Below are 20,647 nucleotides of genomic sequence, written 5' to 3'. Positions count from 1 at the left end.
TGTATGAAGTATGAATATGTTAGAAAGCAAGAATGATCTGCAAGAATAAAAGATATAGAAAGGGACAGTGAATGTTTTTATGTAAACTGTATGTAGTGAATTTATTTTAATGTCCTTTGCCTTCTACTAATTCATTTTTGCACGCTTTGTAAAGTTGCTTACACCAGAAACTAATATCATGAGGGATGTGCATGCCTGCTAAAAAAATCAGGAAAGGTGGGGTGGGTGGATTGTTAAGTATTTAACAATTTATGAAACTGTCCTGGCTAAATGGAAAGACAAGGAATAAGTAAAATCAATAAATAACGTAGTTTAGTCATACTCTCAAAGGACTTCATAAGCTGCAGAGGATCTTAACATATCTTCCAGGACACATTCTTACAGTGCTGGATCTCTGTGCCTTCCTGGGTCTCACCGTTGTCCTTTTGTCTGAGAGTGCTCTCTGAAGTATTGTGCCTTTTTGTGTGTAGTTGGCTGTTTCTGATCTCACTGCAGAACTCTAGACTTTCTAGAAACACAGCCTGAAACTATGTATAAGGAATCAGAAAAATAACCATTCTCCCAACCCCCACCCCCTGCCATCCAGAAAATCTCATGTCTTTTTTCTCATTAAAAAAATATTACTAAAAATTGAAATTCACACACATTATTGGAGGGGAAATTCTTGAACTAGAAGTATAAAAGAAATCCTGAATTCTTTTTGACAAAACACAGCAGAATTAAAGCACCTTGACTAAATTTGTTATTTCATTTACAAAGCTTCTTGTAATACAAAAATATGGAAGAATAAGCAAATAAGGTAGTTATTAAAAATGACAATTTACAAACAATACCATGTTAATAATGATTAATAGCATAGTATTATAAACATTTTCAAATGAATGTTAAATTTTATATTACTTCCCAACAGAAGTAATTATTCAAATAAGATTGCTTTTTATTTTTAAGGCAAATATTTCAGAAACGTTATAGTTGTCTTCTGTACATAAATGATATAATGGAGATACACGCATATATATTCTATTCAGGTTATTTAATACAAATGGCTCAGAAATAAGATCCACCAAAATCAATGGAACTTATCTGTGTTTGCATACTTTCAGAACATCTACTCTAATCAGTTATTCATAGAAAACAGATAAATTCTAAATTTATTTCTTCTAACACATAAAATGTTGTGAGATTTTATTCAATAGTGAGTACTATACCCAATTCCTAATGCGAACACATGAGTTAGTAAACAGTTTCCCTTGTTAATTTTTTAAAATTTGTTTCAATTTTTCAAAGCTTTTTCAGTTCTCTTTCTATGGATTTTGTCTTCTTGTGCCAGGATGAACAAGTCTTGTTCTTCTCCGTAGTGATCCTGTTAATCCAAAAATAAGTCAGATAAGGTTATTTTATTTATTGTTTTTATGAGTTAAATATTCATAAAATATAGCAAAATACATTAATTATGATTATTATTGCTTAAAATAAAAACATGCTTATAACAAAAAATCATACACATAAACAGCTAGAATATGTATGAGTTCAAAGGTAGTATTCTTCCTTCAATATCTATTTGTGAGGAAAGATTATGTGATTCAGAATAGTTACCATATTTTTTGGTGTATAAGATGCACTCCCTCCCCAAAGTGGGTAGAAATGTCTGTGCATCTTATATCGCAAATGTTGTCAAAGCACCACCCACCCACTGGCCCCCACCCTTCGGCCTCTGCCTCCCAGCAATTTGCCTCCTTGCAGCAAACAGCCTGGTCAGCTTCAGCACAGCCTAATTAGCAGAAGCAGCTGACTGTCAGTTGGATCAGCCTCCCAACGATCCGTTCCAGGCAGCAGGGATTGGAACAGGCAGAAAATGGGGCATGCAGAGGCCAAAAACGAGGCATGCGGAGGCCAAAAATGGGGTGAGGAGGCTGAAAATGGAGGCATGTATGCGGCAATAGGTGATGGCAATCCCTACAGCCTGAAACAGCTGGTCGTCAGGAGGCCAATCCAACTGACAATCAACTGCTTGTGCTAATCAGGCTGTGCGGAAGCTGATCAGGCTGTTTGCTGTTTACTGTAAAGAGGCAAATTGCTGGGAGGCAGAGGCAGATTTCCCCCCCCCCTTGTTTTCCTCCCCAAAAGCTAGTTGCGTCTTATACTTTGGAGCGTCTTATACTCTGAAAAATATGATAACTGTTTCATTCTTTGATATTACATGCTCAGGCTAGTATAATGTAAGTTCATATTTTGTGTAAATGGATTTAACAAATTTCTCTCTAAATATTTAGTATTATTATATTTTATAAGATAGTTCACATAAAGAATCTTGCCCCCATTTTTAAATTAGAACATATTTAAACATTTTAGTTAAACATAGTTAGAACATGTTAATATTAGAAACCTCTTCATACCTTGTGCCTTTCTAGATGACTGTACTTTTCTTACTGGGATGTCTAAAAATGTTGAAACCAATATTCTTTGTTGTAAACATTTGATAATAATAACATAGGTTCAAAAGTTCAATTTTCTGACTGTACAGTATAGGGGGAAAAGTTCAAGCAACATGGCAGTAATTGTTAGTTCTCTAGATTCTGTCAACAATGCTAAAAATTTAATGTAAAACTACTAAGTCAACATTTCAACAAGACAAAAATTTAAGTTTTTTATTTCATTCAGATTTAAAAGATTTAATCAATACTATGCAAAAAATAAAATGGGAAATAATGTTTTGTATCTATAAATAAATGTATTGCATATACACATCAGTTTAGCTATAGGACAGAGAGAGAGGGGGAGACGGAGAGGGAGAGAGCAAGCATGAAACCATTTCTAAAGCCTCTCATTTAGCATAGATAAAGATATAGGGAAGATATAAAGATAAAGATATAGGGAAGTTTCAGGCATTTTTTGTCATTCTAATGAGCAATTTTACCAGAAATACTGTTTTTTCTAGCTTTCACCATAACTACCTCCATATAGATAATTAATGCCCCAAGGAAAATAATTATAAGAATAATTCCATTTATTGTATGACTGACCTTCCAGATGAATTTTCTTTATTTCTGTTTCAATAATCTGTGGCTGTCCTTCAACTCTTTTAGTAACTTTAGTATACTCAGATCCAGCTATGATAAGCATTAAAAAAAACAATGGTTAATATAAGGAGAATATTTTTGGCAAAAGAGTAATCCAGGCATTATATTCTGAAATTTTATTATGTAGATTGAGGCAGCAATAGTCAGGAAGCAATGACAAATTCCTAAACATTTTCTTAGAAATTACCATTGAGACTTTTATTCTAGGACTGGTAGTTAGGTATAGAAAGCCAGTTTGCTGAAGTAATGAAGGCCCAAGCTAGAAACCAATAGGGACAATGCCACCTGGGTGACTTTGGGTCAGTCAACCCTAGGAAAGAGGCAATGGCAAAATACTTCTGAAAAACCATGCCAAGAAAACTTCAGGGACTAATCCAGACAGTTGCCAAGATTCAATGCTTCACACCCACCCACTTCAGTATGGCCATTTATTTGATGCATTCATAAAATATGCAAGGAGTACGCAGCTTTTTCTCACAGCTTCCAAGGTTTTATGTTGCTATACACGAAGAATAATTTGTTTGTGGTATTTTGGCCTAAACAGTTCTGGATATTATCTCAAATGTCTATGGGCCAAGTGAAATTTAAATTGCTGTATACTCTCTAATTAGAGATAAAGGCTTGAGCTGCAGAAAAGAGGAAATGTTCTAGAGATGTCAGCAAAGATTCTAGAATATAGCTTACTGTAGATAGAGAAGTCTGAAATCTTTGACACCCAAAGCATGCATACAGCTCTTAAGAACAAAGACTGAGGTATTTTAGATTTTTGTATTTGTATTTGATACATGAGTCTGAATAAGCTTTAGCAATCATTTAAGCTATAACAAGCATTTCAGTACATGAAAACAGAATTATTAACAGGAGCATTTTAGCAATGGCGGCAAGCAGTTCAGCTGTTTTAAAATCTGTCTGCTATTAGATTCATAGCTTGCAATCTGAGGTAATATATGCCTTATCCAAATTCAACAAGAATTCATTCACTCATTTAAATGCAGAATTGTCATTAATTTGTGGAATACATGTATTTTGGTTCTTAAGACTCTTTAAAAAAAACAGTAACATACATCATGATTCATTCTTGTACTGTCCTGCTAGAAAGATATGTTGACATTCTTTTGCCCTAGTGAGCTTGATCAGGTAAAGATGAGGTGGTGGAAGCAAAGGAATACTGCCATTTTAACTCATAAATTTACCAATGGCTTCATTGCTTTGGAAGGCTGGCCAATTTATGTTCATTACAAGGGGGGAAAGGTTATTTTTGTTAATGGACTATTTTTTAAGCAATTGCAAGAAAAATAGATTAGTGATTTGGAATGTATATCTGAACGTGTTTTGTTTTTATACTTGAGGTGATAGAATCTGTTTTACAACTAAGGTAATGCATTGTTTTAAAATCTTATCTACTGATCGATACACATAGATAATAATCCTGTACATCTTTTATTGAAGTAAAAAAGTTATATGCTGTACATATACACATATATGCTAAATATAAAACGTAATTTAATGCTGCAACCTGTCAAGAATCTTGAGAAATGGAAAGTATATAAATAATTTTAATGTATAAAAATGTTATACATTACGGTATTTTAACTTTAGCATGAGGTTAGAAAATCAAGAGCTTCAGAAAAATAGTGCCCAAACTACTGAATTCCTTTTTTTAAAAATCGTTAAAACTTTAAAAAAATCTCGGGGCAGTGAAGAACTACTAGAGGTAGAGCTGATGTTCCCATCTTCAAAAAGGGGGAAGAAAAAAACAGACCCAGTAAACTACAGACCAATCAGTCTAATATCAATACCTGGGAAGATACTGGAAAAATAATAAAACACAGATTTAGAAACATCCAGAAACAAATAAAGTTATAACTAGTAGCCATCATGGGTTTGTTAAAAACAGATAATGCCAAACCAATCTTATTTCATTCTTTGACAAAGTGACTAAATCACTAGACTAGTGAAATGCTGTGGACATAGCATATTTAGACTTCAGCAAGGCATTTGACAAAGTAGACCACAACCTACTTTTTTGTAAGTTAGAAAAATGTGGGATAGACAGCATCACTACTAGATGGATTTATAACTGGCTGAGAAAGAGTACTCAATGACTAGTTTTTAATGGTACTACATCTGCATTTGCCCAGTTCTCTTCAATATCTTCATAAAGGGTATAGAAGGGGAACTCATCAAATTTGTAGATGACACTAAGCTGGCAGGAATAGCCAATACCCCAGAAGACAAGCTCAGAGTCCAAAAAGATCTTGATAAACTTGAACAATGGGCCCTATCCAACAAAATGAAATTTAATGTGGAGAAAAGCAAGGTTTTACACCTTGGCAGGAAAAACCAAAGGTACAAGTACAGATTAGGTAGAAACCGGGCTCAAAAACAGTAACTGTGAGAGGGACCTCACAGGAACCTCTGAGATAGCCACTTAAACATGAGTCAGCAGTTTGCGGCAGCAGCTAAAAAGTACAATCCTTGGTTGTATAAACAGAGGCATAGAATCAAAATCATGTGAAGTATTAGTATGCTTTATAAATCCTTAATAAGGCCACACGTGGAATACTGCATCCAGTTTTGGTCACCACATTACAAAAAAGATGTTGAGACTGTGGGAAAAGTGCAAAGAAAAGCAACTAAGATGATAAAAGGCCTGGAGACTAAAACATATGAAGAATGGTTGCAGGATTTGGGTTTGGTTGGTCTAGAGAAAAGAAGAACGGTGGGACATGATAGCAGTATTCCAGTGTTTGAAAGGCTGCCACAAAGAGGAGATCAATTTATTTTCCAAAGCACCAGAAGGCAGGACAAGAAACAATGGATGGAAACTTCTCAAGGAGAGAAGCAACCTGGAACTAAGGATCAACTTCCTAACAGTGAGGACAATTAATCAGAGGAACAGTTTGCCTTCAGAAGATGTGGGTGCTTCTTCACTTTGAGGCTTTCAAAAAGAAACTGGACAGCCATTTGTCTGAAATGGTATAGTGTCTCCTGCCCGAGGAGGGGACTGGACTAGAAGACTATTCCAACTCTGTTATTCTGTTCTGTTCTGTTCTTCATTCTAGCTATTTGGATAATTCTAATCTGCCAAGTAAGCAAAAGCATTCTAAAGTAATAAAGATAAATAAAGTAGAGATTTAAAAGTTATAGATAATTTAGTTCTTTCTTGCAAAGAATACTTAAGCTGAAGAGCCAGGATCTTGTTTTTGACTATGTAATAGAATAAATCCTTATATGTTATGACAAGCTAACAATAAAATGGAAGTAAAATCTGCCTTGCATATCTAGCTGAGGTTAGGAATGGAGCAGCATGTACAGCATGTTACAGCATCCTTTGAAAGGCAATAATATCAAACCTTTGCTGTGAATTTGAAGACCATTACTCAAAACATGAGGTTCTCATAATTCTGAAGTAGCTTCTTCAAGAGTAGTTCACAATTTTTTAGAATATATGCATGAATCATTCTTCAACTCTATCAGTCATTCATTATTTGCATGCAGTTTTTATGTCAGCTAAAGTTTTCATGATACTGCTATAACAGGGTGTCAAACCTAAGGCCCAGGGGCAGGATCCGGTCCATGGAGTGCTTAGATCTGGTCTGCAAGGCTGCCATAGAAACAGTGAAGGAATGGCCTGTGGTGCGTCTGCCAGAAAAAATGTGTGTGGCCCTCACTGCCTTTTTGGCTGTGACGGCCTCCTGCAGCTCTCTGCCAGCAAAAATGGAGCTCGGGGAGGCTGCATGAGCTGCAGGAGGGAGTCATGGCCAAAAACGGAGCCTGGGAGCCCGTTTTTTTCTGGCAGAATGCTCACGCCACCGCAGCTGCCTCCGACATGAGTGACCTCAAGCTGGCCACACCCCTCCTGGCCACACCCACCCCAGCTCCTGAGGGTCAAGCACATCCCTGATGCGGCCCTCAATGAAATCAAGTTTGACACCCCTGTGCTATAATATATATCTGGCAATACATCTTGCTGCTTCCCCAGCAGTACTGAGTATTGCTTGAAGGCTTTTAGTTTGTTGAATCATGGTGCCAAGCCATAGCAACAGGGTGTTTATTACAATGATAAATTAAAGGATTGGAATCTTGAAACTCTTCAAGTTAATTAACTAATAACTTTTAAAAAGCTGACATCAACATATTTAATATTAAGAGGTACTTTCCATATGCAAAGAATTGTAATTATTAAGTTTCTAACTGTAAGATTAAAGCATAGAATCTGTATGATCGAAAAGAATATTAAGCATGCCTTTGTTAACTTATGAGCAATGAATATTCACAATAATTAATAAGGCAAAAGATCTGGAATTTTCTCAATGTTTTTATAAACATTTCTTGGGAGTTCCAAATGTATTGGGTTATATGGGGAGAGGGGTGAATCTTCAGTGCTCACTTGAAACTGTTTAAAGACTGAGCATAAACTATACATTTATTTTTCCTCAGTATGGATTTGTGGAAGTAAGCAGAATACCCAAATATCTTGTTTCATATACAATTCTTGAAGTTTGATCCATAGATTTTTCTTTACTTGAACCAGTCTTTAAAAAGTTAAGACAATAGCTTGTCAACTCTTAAAGTTCATTAGGATGGAATTAGTTTTCTTGGACTCACTAACCTCCCTGGAGGAGTTGTTTGATTTCTTCATCATCCAGTAAATGACCATCACCTTCAATTAGTTTAGTCACCTTGGTAACCTCTGACAGGACATATATTTATGGCATGAAAATGTTTTATAGGACAATATGAAAAAATATTACTACAGTAAATGTAAAAAACATATTTTATAATTATTTCACTCATAAATAATCAGTATTTGGCTATTTTTTCAGTAAAATTCAATTGAAACAATTTGAATATCGATACTTAATGCTGAAAATCTTTATTTTATAAAGATTTCCATTGACAACATTCAGTACAGTAAATGATGTTGAGATTGCTTTTTTATTTTTAATCATTATTTACATACTATATGAGTCAGGCAGGCTTTGAATTGAGTTTAGAATTCAGGTGTTCTTCTATTTGTATTGTTGAATTTGCAGAAATGTAGCCATTTCAGATAATGAACATGCTTCAATGCAATCCATAAGTCTTCTCAAATTAATCTTAAACTAACCTACTAACCTTCCTCTAGCAATTTCTTAAGAGTCTCTTCATTATCTGTTCCTCCACCAGCAGTGATTCGAGTATATTTCAGTTCAGGGCCTGAAAAAGATTCAAAAAAATTTAATTGGAATTTCTATAATTTCTTTTCTATACTCTTAATTGTGATCATTAGGATCTTAATGTTATATGATTATAAAATTATATTATATGTGATGTGTTTGGTAGCTAGCATGTCATATGCAGAATGAGATTTCAAAAGATGAACACTTGTGACAACTAAGTAAATGAATTGTTGAAAGATGTCCTCATAGAATTCATTATCGCATTATTTATAAAAGATTAAACTTTTATTGACTTGACTGAGATTTAAATGTACTGTAAACATGCATACAGTAAAATAAAAATCAGTAAGTGGAACACATACAACTAAAGGAAACTTTGAGCACAAATTACATCTTTTTGTATAGAGAGCAGAGGATATATTTAGGATATTTTAGTTGGATAACTGAAGCTTAGTTTTATTTCTTGTGGCTTTTCTTAAGAGATTATTTTTGTTGCCAAAACTAAACACAAATGTGCCAGAATCAGAACTTAGAAGAAAATTTAAAATAGTACATATTATTCCCCATTCATTTAACTACTTTAAATGAATTTTACCTTGAATAATTCTTTCTTCAGTCACCTCTCTTTCAGTCACTTCCACAGGATGCCCATCAATTATTTTTGTGTATTTTTTAATTATAGGCTCTATAAGAAAAAAAATTTAAATGGTTAATTGCAAAATCATTGCAATACACTGGGCTGCTTTTGGATTTTTAGACAGTGGGGAAAGTGTTAGAAATAGTTCATTCAAATGTTTTCATTAGATTATAGAAATGCCTTGAAAAAAAATAAGAGCAAGCCAAGTTTTGCCAAGACTACATACTTTCAAACTAAAAATTGCTGTTTTCCTAAAATCTGAATAAAGGTAGTTATTTTAAAACATATATTGAATTGTTTTGCTTTGTTGGCTTATTGAGAGCTTTGAATAACAAAAATAGCATGTTTCTTGATTATTCTGCTAAGAAATTAATAGAATTGGCAAATTGTTATTGCTACATTGCATCTTAGGTCTACAATTCAATAACTTTTTAGCATGCAGAGTGAAAAATTATTTCTTTTATTTGCATTAATAAGAAAGAAATGAAAGTTAAAATTTAATTTTCTGATGCAATATATATGATTAAAACATGCTAAAAACAATTCTATAGCTGCAAGACTCAGTCTTCCCACTTGTATTTAAACTTTGGAACTGGTATTTGAAACTCTTTCCCAAATCCTTCTAGTTAGTATTGCCCAGACCACGAAATATATTCACCTCCATGAATCACTTTAGTTATTGTCTCTCCTTCCCTGACCAGCTTAAATTCTGGCTCCCCTTCAATCACTTTGGTGAACTTTGTAATAGATGGCACTGCAAAGCATTGTTAAAACATCATGAAATGTGTTATGAAAATGACACATGAAAATTTTATGTAAGTTTAAAAATATCTCGGAGAAAAATACTCTTGAAAACACAATATCTAGAAATCAACTGCAGAGCCAGTTCTAAAGCTTCTAAATTTAGCAGAGCATATTCAGAACAATATAGTCATACCATAATCAAAGTGTAACATTAAACTAATTTAAATCCTTTTGACTGAGGTTTCAAGTTGGCCAGATTTAAAATAAGAAAAATTGTTGAAATACTGTATCCTTTAACCTATATTGGTATTTATTTATTTTGATATAATGTATATTATGTAAGCAAAAATATCATAGATGTTTGCATGCATGGGCAGATTCAGAAATTTGCAGTTCTTTGATATAACTATAGGAAATCATAATTCCCATTTGCCATTTTGATTTTTAACATCATTTATTTGTTTGTTATTTTTTATAAGGCATCTCGAATGTCCAAGCAACTTTTTAAATAATAAACATGCAGAAAATAATAATGAACAACAACAAAACAATATATATTATTATTTTAGGACAGGAAGTTGCCTCCATTTTGGTTTTTGTTGCTTTTTGGGTAAACATGGCTCAGATGATGGAGTGATATTACCACTAAGCCACACCATCTCTTCTATCTCCAATCTCAAATTAAGTATAGGAATTCTGCTGAAAATATAGATTGATCCTTCCTCTCTGACTATGTGCTTTCCTGCAGTTCCAAGTAAATTTATAGATTTTGTAAAGTTTTCATTAAAGCATAATTGATTATAGGAACAAATTGTTACTGAACTTTATTCCAGCATTACATGCTACTTCCAAGAGAGATACTTGGAGAGGTTTCTCTTTGTTCCCTTTCACACAGCTTACCTTCAATCTCCTTTCGAATTGTGGGACCACCAACTACCCTTGTAATCGTTTTAATATCTGTGAGAAGAAATGATTTGTTCACTTATGATTTTTGTCTCTTACACAATTAGAGTAATCTAATCTAATTAATTCTGCTAGGGTTTTATCTTCCTTTATTTATGGGAGTTGTAAAATCTATTGAATCTTTCTATACAAATATGTTAAAAATACATGGCATATTGAAAACATACATAATATGAGAAGAAAAAATATGGTATCAGAGTTTTGTTCATTATGGCCTTTCTCACCTTAAAGTCTAGGAAAAAAAATAAAATCTTTCTTTTCCACATGTGAACAGAATATGGCCAACACATTTCCATAGTTGACTTGAGGTTTGCACAGATATTCACCCTCTCTGGGAGATGTTCTCTGTAAGTTAGCTTTGACAACTTTTATCAGTCTCCAGCCATCCCTTTTTAGGAAAAGTGGATGAGAAGATGACAATGGCTCAATTCAGAAGAGGCAGAAGAGATTAAGAAGAGATGGCAAAATTATACAGCAGAACTATACAAGAATGAGCTTAATGTCCCTGATAGCCATGATGGAGTGGTCACTGACCTCAAACCAGACATCCTAAAATCTGAAGTCAAATGGGCCTTAGGAAATCTGAGCAACAAAAAAGCTAGTGGAGGTGACAGTATTCCAGCTGAGCTATTCAAAATCTTAAAAGACGATGCAGTAAAAGTGTCTTCAATTTGTCAATTTGTCAGCATATTTGGAAAACTCAAACATTAGCCACAGGATTGGTAAAGGTCATTTACATTCCAATTCCAAAGAAGGGCAATACCAAAGAATGTTCAAACTACTGCACCATTGCACTCATTTCACATGTTAATAAAGTTATGCTCAAAATCCTACAAGCTAGGCTCCAGCAGTATGTGGATCGAGAACTACCAGAAGTACAGGTAGGATTCCGAAGAGGCAGAGGAACTAGAGATCAAATTGGCAACATATTCTGGATCATGGAGAAAGCTACGGAGTTCTAGAAAAACATCTACTTCTGCTTCATTGACTATGTTAAAGCCTTTGATTGTGTGGATCAGGACTTTTGGCAAGTCCTTAAAGAGATGGGAGTACTAGACCATCTTATTTGTCTCTTGAAAAACCTATATGTGGGTCAAGAAGCAACAGTGAGAACTGGATTGAACCACTGATTGGTTCAAAATTGGGAAAGGAGTTCGGCAAGGCTGTATACTGTCACCCTGCCTATTTAACTTTTATGCAGAGCATATCATGAGAAAGGCGGAGCTAGATGAATCAAAAGTTGGAATTAACTTTGCCAGGAGAAATATCAACAACCTCAGATATGCAGATGATACCACTCTAATGACAGAAAGTGAAGAGAAACTAAAGAGCCACTTGTTGCGGGTGAGGAGAGTGCAAAAGTTGGCTTGAAACTCAACTTTAAGAAAATTAAGATCATGGCATCTGGCCCTCTCAATTCCTGGCAAATAAATGGGGAAGAAATGGAGGTAATGACAGATTTTATTTTCCTGGGCTCCAAGATCACTGCAGATGGGGACTACAGCCAATAAATTAAAAGATGCTTGCTCCTGGGGAGGAAAGCTATGGCAAATCTAGACAGCATACTAAAAAGCAGAGATATTACCCTGCCAACAAAAGTGTGTATAGTCAAGGCTATGGTTTTCCCAGTTGCAATGTATGGCTGTGAAAGTTGGACCATAAGAAAGGCTGAGCACCAAAGAATTGAGGCCTTTGAACTATGGTGCTGGAGAAGACTCCTGCGAGTCCCTTGGACTGCAAGGTGATCAAACCGGTCAGTCCTAGAGGAGATCAACCCTGACTGCTCTTTAGAAGGCCAGATCCTGAAGATGAAACTCAAATACTTTGGCCACCTAATGAGAAGGAAGGACTCACTGAAGAAGAGCCTAAAGCTGGGAACGGTTGAGGGGAAAAGAAGAATGGGACAATAGAGAATGAGGTGGCTGGATGGAGTCACTGAAGCAGTAGGCATGAGCTTAAATGGACTATGGGAGATGGTAGAGGACAGGAAGGCCTGGAGGAACATTGTCCATGGGATTGCGATGGGTCAGACACGATTTCACAACAAACAATAAACCACTACAAAAGTCACTGCATTGGTTATTAGTAGGCTTTCAGGTCCAATTCAAATTCTCTCAAGTCCCACCTTTCCTTGGTTGAATCTGCCATTCTAATAATAACAAATCAAGAATGTCTGCTTAGAGTCTCCCCTTAGTTTGAGGTAAGATGTGCTTTCTCTGTTGTGGTCTCTATACTTTGGATCTCTTTGCTTCAGAAGGTTCACACAGCTCTTCCCCTTCTGGCATTTCATAACATTATTTTTTTAAACTATTCCATCATATTTTTAAGATGGGTTAAATGTTTCTAGCCACCATCTGAGGGAGTTCAATTAATTATATGTCTTTCTTTTCATTTTGTATTTTTACTTTGTTGTATGCTGCCCAGAGTCTATGGTTTGGAGAAAGTTATAAAAACTGTTGAATAAATAACATCTTTGTATATAAAGTAGAGGACTATTGTTGACTCATCAGCAATGGTATTCTAAGCAATGATTTTTAAAAACCCTCCAATATTAATCATATCCTGGGGTAAAGCCAGATGGCAACCAATGATTTGTTGGCTGCATAAAGGAATTAAAGAACTACTATTTTCTGTGCTTATTTCAGCTGTATTAGTATTCCAAGTGTTGTCTTACCAGTGCAGTATAAACTGGTACTTCATGTGATCTTGATACTACTCCTCTGTTTCCAACTCACTAACTGATCAAGGTTAAAAGCCTTATAACAAAGTCTGCAAACAAATAATCTGTTTTATTAGGATATTATGGATTCAACTCAAATTATCTAAAGATAATTTTGAAAGAACTTTTTTGGAGCTAAAAGCATCCCAATGAGACATGAGGTTTGCACATATGTTCACCCTCTCTGGCAGATGAAGATCACTGTGATGTTGTCATGTACAGCATAACATGACTAAAACTGCCTCAAACATTCAAAATCCACACATCTTCAAACTTCCAAGGCTGAGAAACACTGCCCTTATCTGAACTGCTATATGATTTTCCATTCCTGTAATTATTTGCAATTGAACATTTTAGTTTTTAAACTACTTACTGTAAAATGTTAGTGGAATTTCTTTAAACGTGCTACCATGGATAAACTGAAAAAAAATTAAGATATCAATTTAATTAACATTCAATCAAATCACATGTATTTATAAGAAACAAGAAAATGAAAACTGTTGAGTTACAGTGCATTAAGTGGGCTAATTCTATTACACAAAAAGCTTAATGAAAACCTGAAAATAAACAAAGTAGAGAAATCATGCAGAGAATGGCTTCTGGAAGATTTTCAAAGTCCTTAATAGTAGCTCTATTCTGGATCAGAGACTTAAGGAATGGTGCAGTCAGTAATATTCTGACCTACTGTATGATTTTATCTACTGTAGGGATGCATAGCTCCCATCTTTTTCTTTTAATAGCTTTCAATAAGGGTTGGTTGGTTGGCTGACTGGCTGGCTGGTTGGTTGGTTAGATAGACACTGGACCAGTGGTGGGATTCTACCAGTTTCCCTACCGGTTCGGTGATCACGTGTGTATGTGTGTGTGCACGCACATCTAACATGTGCATATGCATAGCTTTCCAAACACCAGCTGAGGCTGTGCCGCGCCAATCGGCAAAGAGGATGAAGAACAGAAAAGTGCAGGGGCAGGTGGGAGGGCCAATTCTGCACTTTTCTCTTCTTTCTCTTTCCAGCTGATTGTCTGAGCTTTTTTTTTTTTACTACCGGTTCAGCTGAATTGCTACCAGTTCGGCTATACCGCATTTCTCGGTAGCATTTCTCCACTGCATTGGACTACTAAAATCTAGGACAAAATAAGCTCAATGGCCAAGTAGCTGTAGAATAGCACAGAATGAAGAAGAAGGAATTATGTCTTTCTGCATACAAACTCTATCAAGACAACTTTCTTCTTTTACATAGCATTTTGATTTCCCAGGAGACATATTTTTGTGTAAGAAAAGAACAAAACTAATAACCCAATGTCTTGGCTGAGTTGTTACTGGCAAGTTTTCCTTCTCATTGAAAGCCACAAGGAAGATGCAGAAATAATTCTGAATATAAAGAAGAGGAGAAAGGGGCTCTTTTTTGACAGGGAATTACTTAAATACTATGCATACACCCCAGTCAGTAATCATGAGTAAATATATTTGTATTAACAATGAGATTTATGAAGGTGGAGGTTCATTCTCCAAGCTTGTGGGTTAGTTTCACAATGTTTCATTACCAGGCTAGGTAACATTGATAGTGGAATTTAGGGGAAACTCCACTAATGATGTTACTTAGCCTGGTAATAAAATATTAGAAAACTAACCCGCAAGCTCAGAGAACGAACCTCCACCCTCATCCTATACCTGAACTACCAATATTCGCCACCATTAACGAGATTTATCCCTGAGTAAATATGTGTAAGATTAGAGTAATCTTAAATTGGGAAGTAAATGCCAATTATATTCATTTTATTGTGAAATATAAATAATATAGATTTAAGAATCATTTTTGAGAGAAAAACTTCTTAAAACTGGTGTTTTTTCAAAGCAAAGAATTAAAAAAAATGCTTTTAAATATTATGAAGGAGGAGGATGGGAGTATTTTTCCTTTTATTTTTTTCTTTTGACAGGACTATCACTGTCCGAGGAAATTACTATGGAAAAAGACCCTTATCATGACTAACTGTCCATTGGAGCCTTAAAAGGACATGGATAAAATGGAATGGAATTCTCTGCATCCTAACCATAACCCCCACCTTTTCCACAAAGTTCTTCCTAGGTGATGTTGAATGGGAATGGAAAAGAATCCAGGGTGTCCATCAATCATTGCCCTAAAATTGCTTGGTATTAAATCTCAAAGGGCAGCTGTAGCTCCCAACTTCATTACAGAGTTAAAATAACATTCAGCTGTGTGAGAAGCATAATTTATGTTGACACACTTTTCAATGACAGGAAAATGCTCATTAACATAGCCATGAGGAAGAGTGATTATCTACATCAGACTTGATGGAATTCATGGTCATTAAATTGTTTCCAAAATAATGTTTTGTGACAGAAAAATTATAGACATATTCCCAGATGGTAATTGATTTCCACATCTTATTTAAGACTGAATTCTCCTTAATTATTAGTGCATATGCCCTAAATGTTGCTAAAATATTTCTAAAATACTTTACCTGTAGGTGAGATGGGTGACATATAAATTTAATAATCATAATAAATGAAAGGAAGAGGTAAAATCGTAGGTAGGTAGAGGTAATAAATATGGTCTGCATTCCTTCTACCTCAAAACACAACCAAATAATCATACCTTGATCTGAATGTACTTAATCAATTTTCTGAGAATTGCAAGGAGCTGATCATTTCCAACTGGCATATCTAAAACAAAATATATTTAGTTAAATAAGCATTTGACAAAGTAGACCACAACCTACTTCTTGGTAAGCTAGAAAAATGTTATCATCACCACCAGATGGATTTGTAGCTGGCTGACAAATTGTACTTAATGAGTAGTCCTTAATGGTATTACATCGACATGGAGAGAAGTAAGCAGTGGGATACCACAAGGCTCCGTCTTAGGCCCAGTAGTCTTCAATATCTTCATAAGTGACTTAGATGAGGGAATAGAAAGGGAACTCATCAAATTTGCAGGTGACAGTGAACTATTAGGAATAGCCAACACCCATGAAGACAAGCTCAGGATCCAAAAAGACATTGACAAACTTGAACAATGGGCCCTATCCAACAAAATGAAATTTAAGAATAGGGAGGTTTTACACCTGGGCAGGAAAAATCAAAGGTATACGTAAAGATTAAATGAGACTTGGCTCAAAAATGGTAACTGTGAGAGGGACCTTAAAGTGTTAGTGGATAATCACTTCAACATGAACCAGCAGCAGCCAAAAAAGCTAATACAATCCTGGGTTGTATAAACAGAGGCATAGAATCAAGATCACTTGAAGTATTAGTACCATTTTATAAAATACTAGTAAGACCACATTTGGAATACTGCAAATAATTTTGGTCACTATACTACAAAAGAGATATCGAGACCTTGGAAAAAGTTCAGAGAAGAGCAACTAAGATGATCAAAGGCCTGGAGACTAAAACATATGAACAACGGCTGCAAGGATTTGGTTTGACTAATCTAAAGAAAAGAAGAATTAGTGGTGACACGATAGCAGTATTCCAGTATTTGAGGGGCTGCCACAGAAAAGAGGGAGTCAAATTATTCTCCAAAGCACCAGAGGGCAGGACAAGAAACAGTGGTCAGAAACTAATCAAAGAGAGAAACAACCTGGAATTAAGGAGAAACGTCCTAACAGTAAGGACAATTAACCAGTGGAACAGCTTGCCTCCAGAAATTGTGGGTGGTTCATCACTGGAGGTTTTAAGAAGAGACTAGACAGTCACTCGTCTGAAATAGTATAAGTTCTCCTGCTTGAGCAGGGGGCTGGACCAGAAGACCTCCAAGGTCCTTTTCAGCTCTATTTTATTCTATTTTATTCTATTTGAAAAAATAAAAGCTAGTTTGGAATCATTGTTAGCCTAAAATTTCTGGGAAACGGAAATTATGGGTCATTTTTTTGAGGATGGTGGGATGATAGAAAAATAAACTTTTCATTTCCATTACTATCAGCTGATACAGTTATGTATTCTGATCTTTCATATTTATTAAAATATTTGTACTTGGAAGGCACATCTGGACTACATGGTGCAATCAGCCCTTAGGTCCACAAATGCCATCATTTTTTTTATAGGTGGAGGACTATTAGTCCCTGCAGCCTTAAACCTTTTTGAGGCTAAAACATTGACAATTCTCTACAGGGCACTTTTTTTTTTTTAATGAAAGAGTCATTGGAAACCATGAAAACAAAATTCCTGTGATCAATTGTAGTTATATCCAACAGGATAGTTGAGAATTTGGACAAGAATTCTTCAAATTCAAGTTGGGACCTAGAAGATGATAACTTCCTGGCAGAAAATGCAATTATTCCTGGTAGCTTGGACTCCTCAATCCTGACTTCTCCTTGGACTTCTCCTCTCCCAGGAAACAGGCAATAGAGCACAAACTGGGCTTTCCCCATTGTTCTTAATTTTACTAGGCTATGATTCAAGTCAAGTAATTGGTATTCAACAGAATAGGAGATATGGAGTTCCAATTTGAAGTCAATCCTCCACAGGAGAGGATTAGATGTGGTATATAGGAACCAGCAAGATATCTGAAAAATCTAACCTTTCTTAAGAACAGAATAGCATTTTTAGAGCTAGCAATTTAGACTTATATACTGCTTCATGTGCTTAAGCATTCTCTAAGCAGTTTACAATGTCAGCATATTGCCCCCAATCTGGGTCCACATTTTACTAACATTGGAAGGATGGAAGGCTGAGTCAACTTTGAGCCTCATCAGGATCAAACTCCTGGCAGTGGGCAGAGTTAGCCTGCAATACTGCATTCTAACCACTGTGTCACCATGGCTCCATGGCTAAGAAGAAGATTTAATAACTTCCCCTCCGGCAGGTACACTAAAACCCCCATAGCAAAGCAAACATGTACATGTGGCAACAGGGAAATTAAAAACATATCATACTGCAAACACTAAAGGAGAAAGCTCCTTGGTGCTTTCTGAGCTTGATAGTTTTCTTGCAGATGTTTCATTACCCAAACTAGGTATCATCATCAGTGCTAATAAGGAGTGGGGTTTGAAAGAAGAATCCTTAAACAACATGTAACATATTAAATTCAATTTAAGGCATCTCATACTCAAGTATGAGTACTACTTTTGGGATACCCCAGGGTGTGTCAAGTAGGGCCTTAGAAATTTCCACTTTTACTGTCTCTAAAGCATTCTTCATATACAACCTGTACTGCATCGAGTATTTGAGCTAAGTCAGCCTGGTCATCATCACTTTCTTTCAAGCTTGTTGCCAGCTGCCATGGAAAAAAGGGAGCAATGGGCATTTGGGAGGGGGAGTATACGGGGGGGGGGGAGTGAAATGCTAGGAACCAATGGGGAGGATTGAACTCATGGTAGGCAGAGAGACTAAAAGGGTTTATCTCACATTTTCAAAGCCAATTGTCCTGGGAATGGCATGCACAGTGGTAGCACAGGACACCTGGATTGGAGATGTTTCCAAAACATCTTACTGAATGATGATTGGACTCTGTCTGCCTGACTATTGGGGGGGAGAGATGCGCCCAGTGATGGGATTCAATTTTTTTTACTACCAGTTCTGTGGGTGTGGCTTGGTGGGCTTAGCTTGGTTTGGTGGGCATAGCTTGGTGGGCATGGCAGGGGAAGGATACTGTAAAATCTCTGTTCCCTCCCCACTCCAGGGGAAGGAAACTACAAAATATGCATTCCTTCCCCACCTCAGTAACCTGCTTTCCAGCTCTGTTCTTCTGTGCAGGGCAACGAAAGAAGACCCAGCCAATCAGCTGGGACTTGGGAGGCAGAGAATAGATGGGGGCAGGGCCAGTCAGAGGTGGTATTTGCTGGTTCTCCGAACTACTCAAAATTTCTGCTAACGATTCTCCAGAACCGGTCAGAACCTGCTGAATACCACCTCTGGTATTCAGAGTACCTGCTGAATACCACCTCTCAACCTGGGGTGACTTTCAATCTGTAATTTTCACATGCGCTTGCTTCAGACCTTGTCTGACATTTGCTGCATTTTGATCTTTCCTAGTAAAAGTATTTTTTCTCTAAATTCATGGAGTCAAGGGTTTTCTTTCCTAAGAATTGATTGGGACAATCCTGACAGGTAAGTTTTAGCTTCAAAAAGCCTGAGTGCTGCTGCTAGAGTTCAGCTCCTTAGGAGTACAAATTTCTTCTCATGGCTAATATAGATTTTGATGTCAGTTATATAATACAGGAAGTCCTCGTGCTTGGGACTGGCAATTCTGTTGCTAGGTGCTACTAACTTCTCCTTGCTTGTGATAATTAAACTAAGTATATTTAATGTTTCATAGGTTCAGACCAATGGTTTAGAATTCTATTTTCAAAAGGCCACAGATATTTTGTTGGAATACCGTAATCAGGAATACATGTTCCAGCTTTATAGTTCTGAAATATTTTTATCAGGACCAACCAATATAGCACAAAAATTATGGATTTACCCCTCCCCAATCATTCCAATATATTGTCAATATGGATCATATTACTACTTCCAAACTTCCTATACTGACCATATGGACTGTAAACAAGAATTAAATTGTCACTGGTGTCTGGTATTAATTACAAAATCCCTGCTTTCTCAAATTTCCTATTCCGTTTAACTTGTGCAGAGTGGATGATGAAACATAATATTAGACATTGCATCACATTAAGTGAGATCTTAAAATTTCTTACTGGAAGTTGTTTCAAGAGCACAGACTTCATAGAATCATAGGCTGGAAGGGGGTTGGAGATCTTCTATCCAACCCCCTGCTCAAGGCAAGAGTTTTATACTATACCAGTCAAATGGTTGTCCAGTCTATTTTTGAAAATCTCGAGTGATTTACACAATACCATCCCAAGTTATCCTTCTTCCAAAAATTCTCAAAAATGCCAGCCATGGGTCCCTCCCACCCAGTCCATTATCACTCTTTAACAATTGCACAAAATTACTATATTGACTTTTCTATGATGATGTGAACCTGTGGGAAAAATCGGTATATCTCATAGCCACTATATCTCATTAATACATAGTAATAATCCTTAAATTACCTGCAGGATATAGAAGCTTGTCTATGACATGAATCACACCATTAGTTGCCATGAGATCAGATTCTGTTGATTTCAGTTCATTTACTAGCAGAGTGTCATTTATCTAAGCAATAATCAACAAGAATTAAAACAAGAAAATTATCCACAATTAGTGAAATGTTTTCATCTTTAATATTAAAGAAATTTGGAGATTTAGGTAAATTTAAAGAAGCTGATAGAATTTTAATCAACAGTAATGCATAGTGTTTGCAAGGGTGCTCCTCATTGTCAGTTTGGATATGTAAAGGTCAGTGAATAAAGGTAAGGATCCTTTTTTAAAAAG

General features: G+C 35.9%; 1 protein-coding gene across 4 annotated transcripts in view; it reads right to left on the bottom strand.

Moving 5' to 3' along the window:
- Nucleotides 1-719: 719 nt before the first annotated feature.
- The window catches only part of POSTN (periostin), an 80,198-nt gene continuing 60,270 nt past the window's right edge, over nucleotides 720-20,647 (bottom strand). The window contains exons 14-24 of one of the 4 annotated variants that reach the window (XM_026675486.2): nucleotides 20,326-20,428; nucleotides 15,927-15,994; nucleotides 13,682-13,727; nucleotides 10,527-10,583; nucleotides 9,541-9,636; nucleotides 8,841-8,930; nucleotides 8,202-8,282; nucleotides 7,696-7,776; nucleotides 3,024-3,110; nucleotides 2,397-2,438; nucleotides 720-1,363 (exon numbers count right to left, since the gene is read on the bottom strand). In XM_026675486.2, coding sequence (XP_026531271.2) covers nucleotides 1,305-1,363; nucleotides 2,397-2,438; nucleotides 3,024-3,110; nucleotides 7,696-7,776; nucleotides 8,202-8,282; nucleotides 8,841-8,930; nucleotides 9,541-9,636; nucleotides 10,527-10,583; nucleotides 13,682-13,727; nucleotides 15,927-15,994; nucleotides 20,326-20,428 — 810 coding nt within the window. In that variant the 3' untranslated portion in view covers nucleotides 720-1,304. The remainder of the gene's footprint in view (nucleotides 1,364-2,396; nucleotides 2,439-3,023; nucleotides 3,111-7,695; nucleotides 7,777-8,201; nucleotides 8,283-8,840; nucleotides 8,931-9,540; nucleotides 9,637-10,526; nucleotides 10,584-13,681; nucleotides 13,728-15,926; nucleotides 15,995-20,325; nucleotides 20,429-20,647) is intronic. The other 3 variants (XM_026675487.2, XM_026675488.2, XM_087957137.1) reach the window with 3 other exon arrangements.

Source organism: Notechis scutatus, chromosome 2 (assembly GCF_049901735.1).
Source record: "Notechis scutatus isolate UNSWTSFEM ecotype Mainland chromosome 2, rNotScu1.2, whole genome shotgun sequence".
Lineage (NCBI taxonomy): Eukaryota > Metazoa > Chordata > Lepidosauria > Squamata > Elapidae > Notechis > Notechis scutatus.
This window is presented reverse-complemented; position numbering and strand designations above follow the sequence as displayed.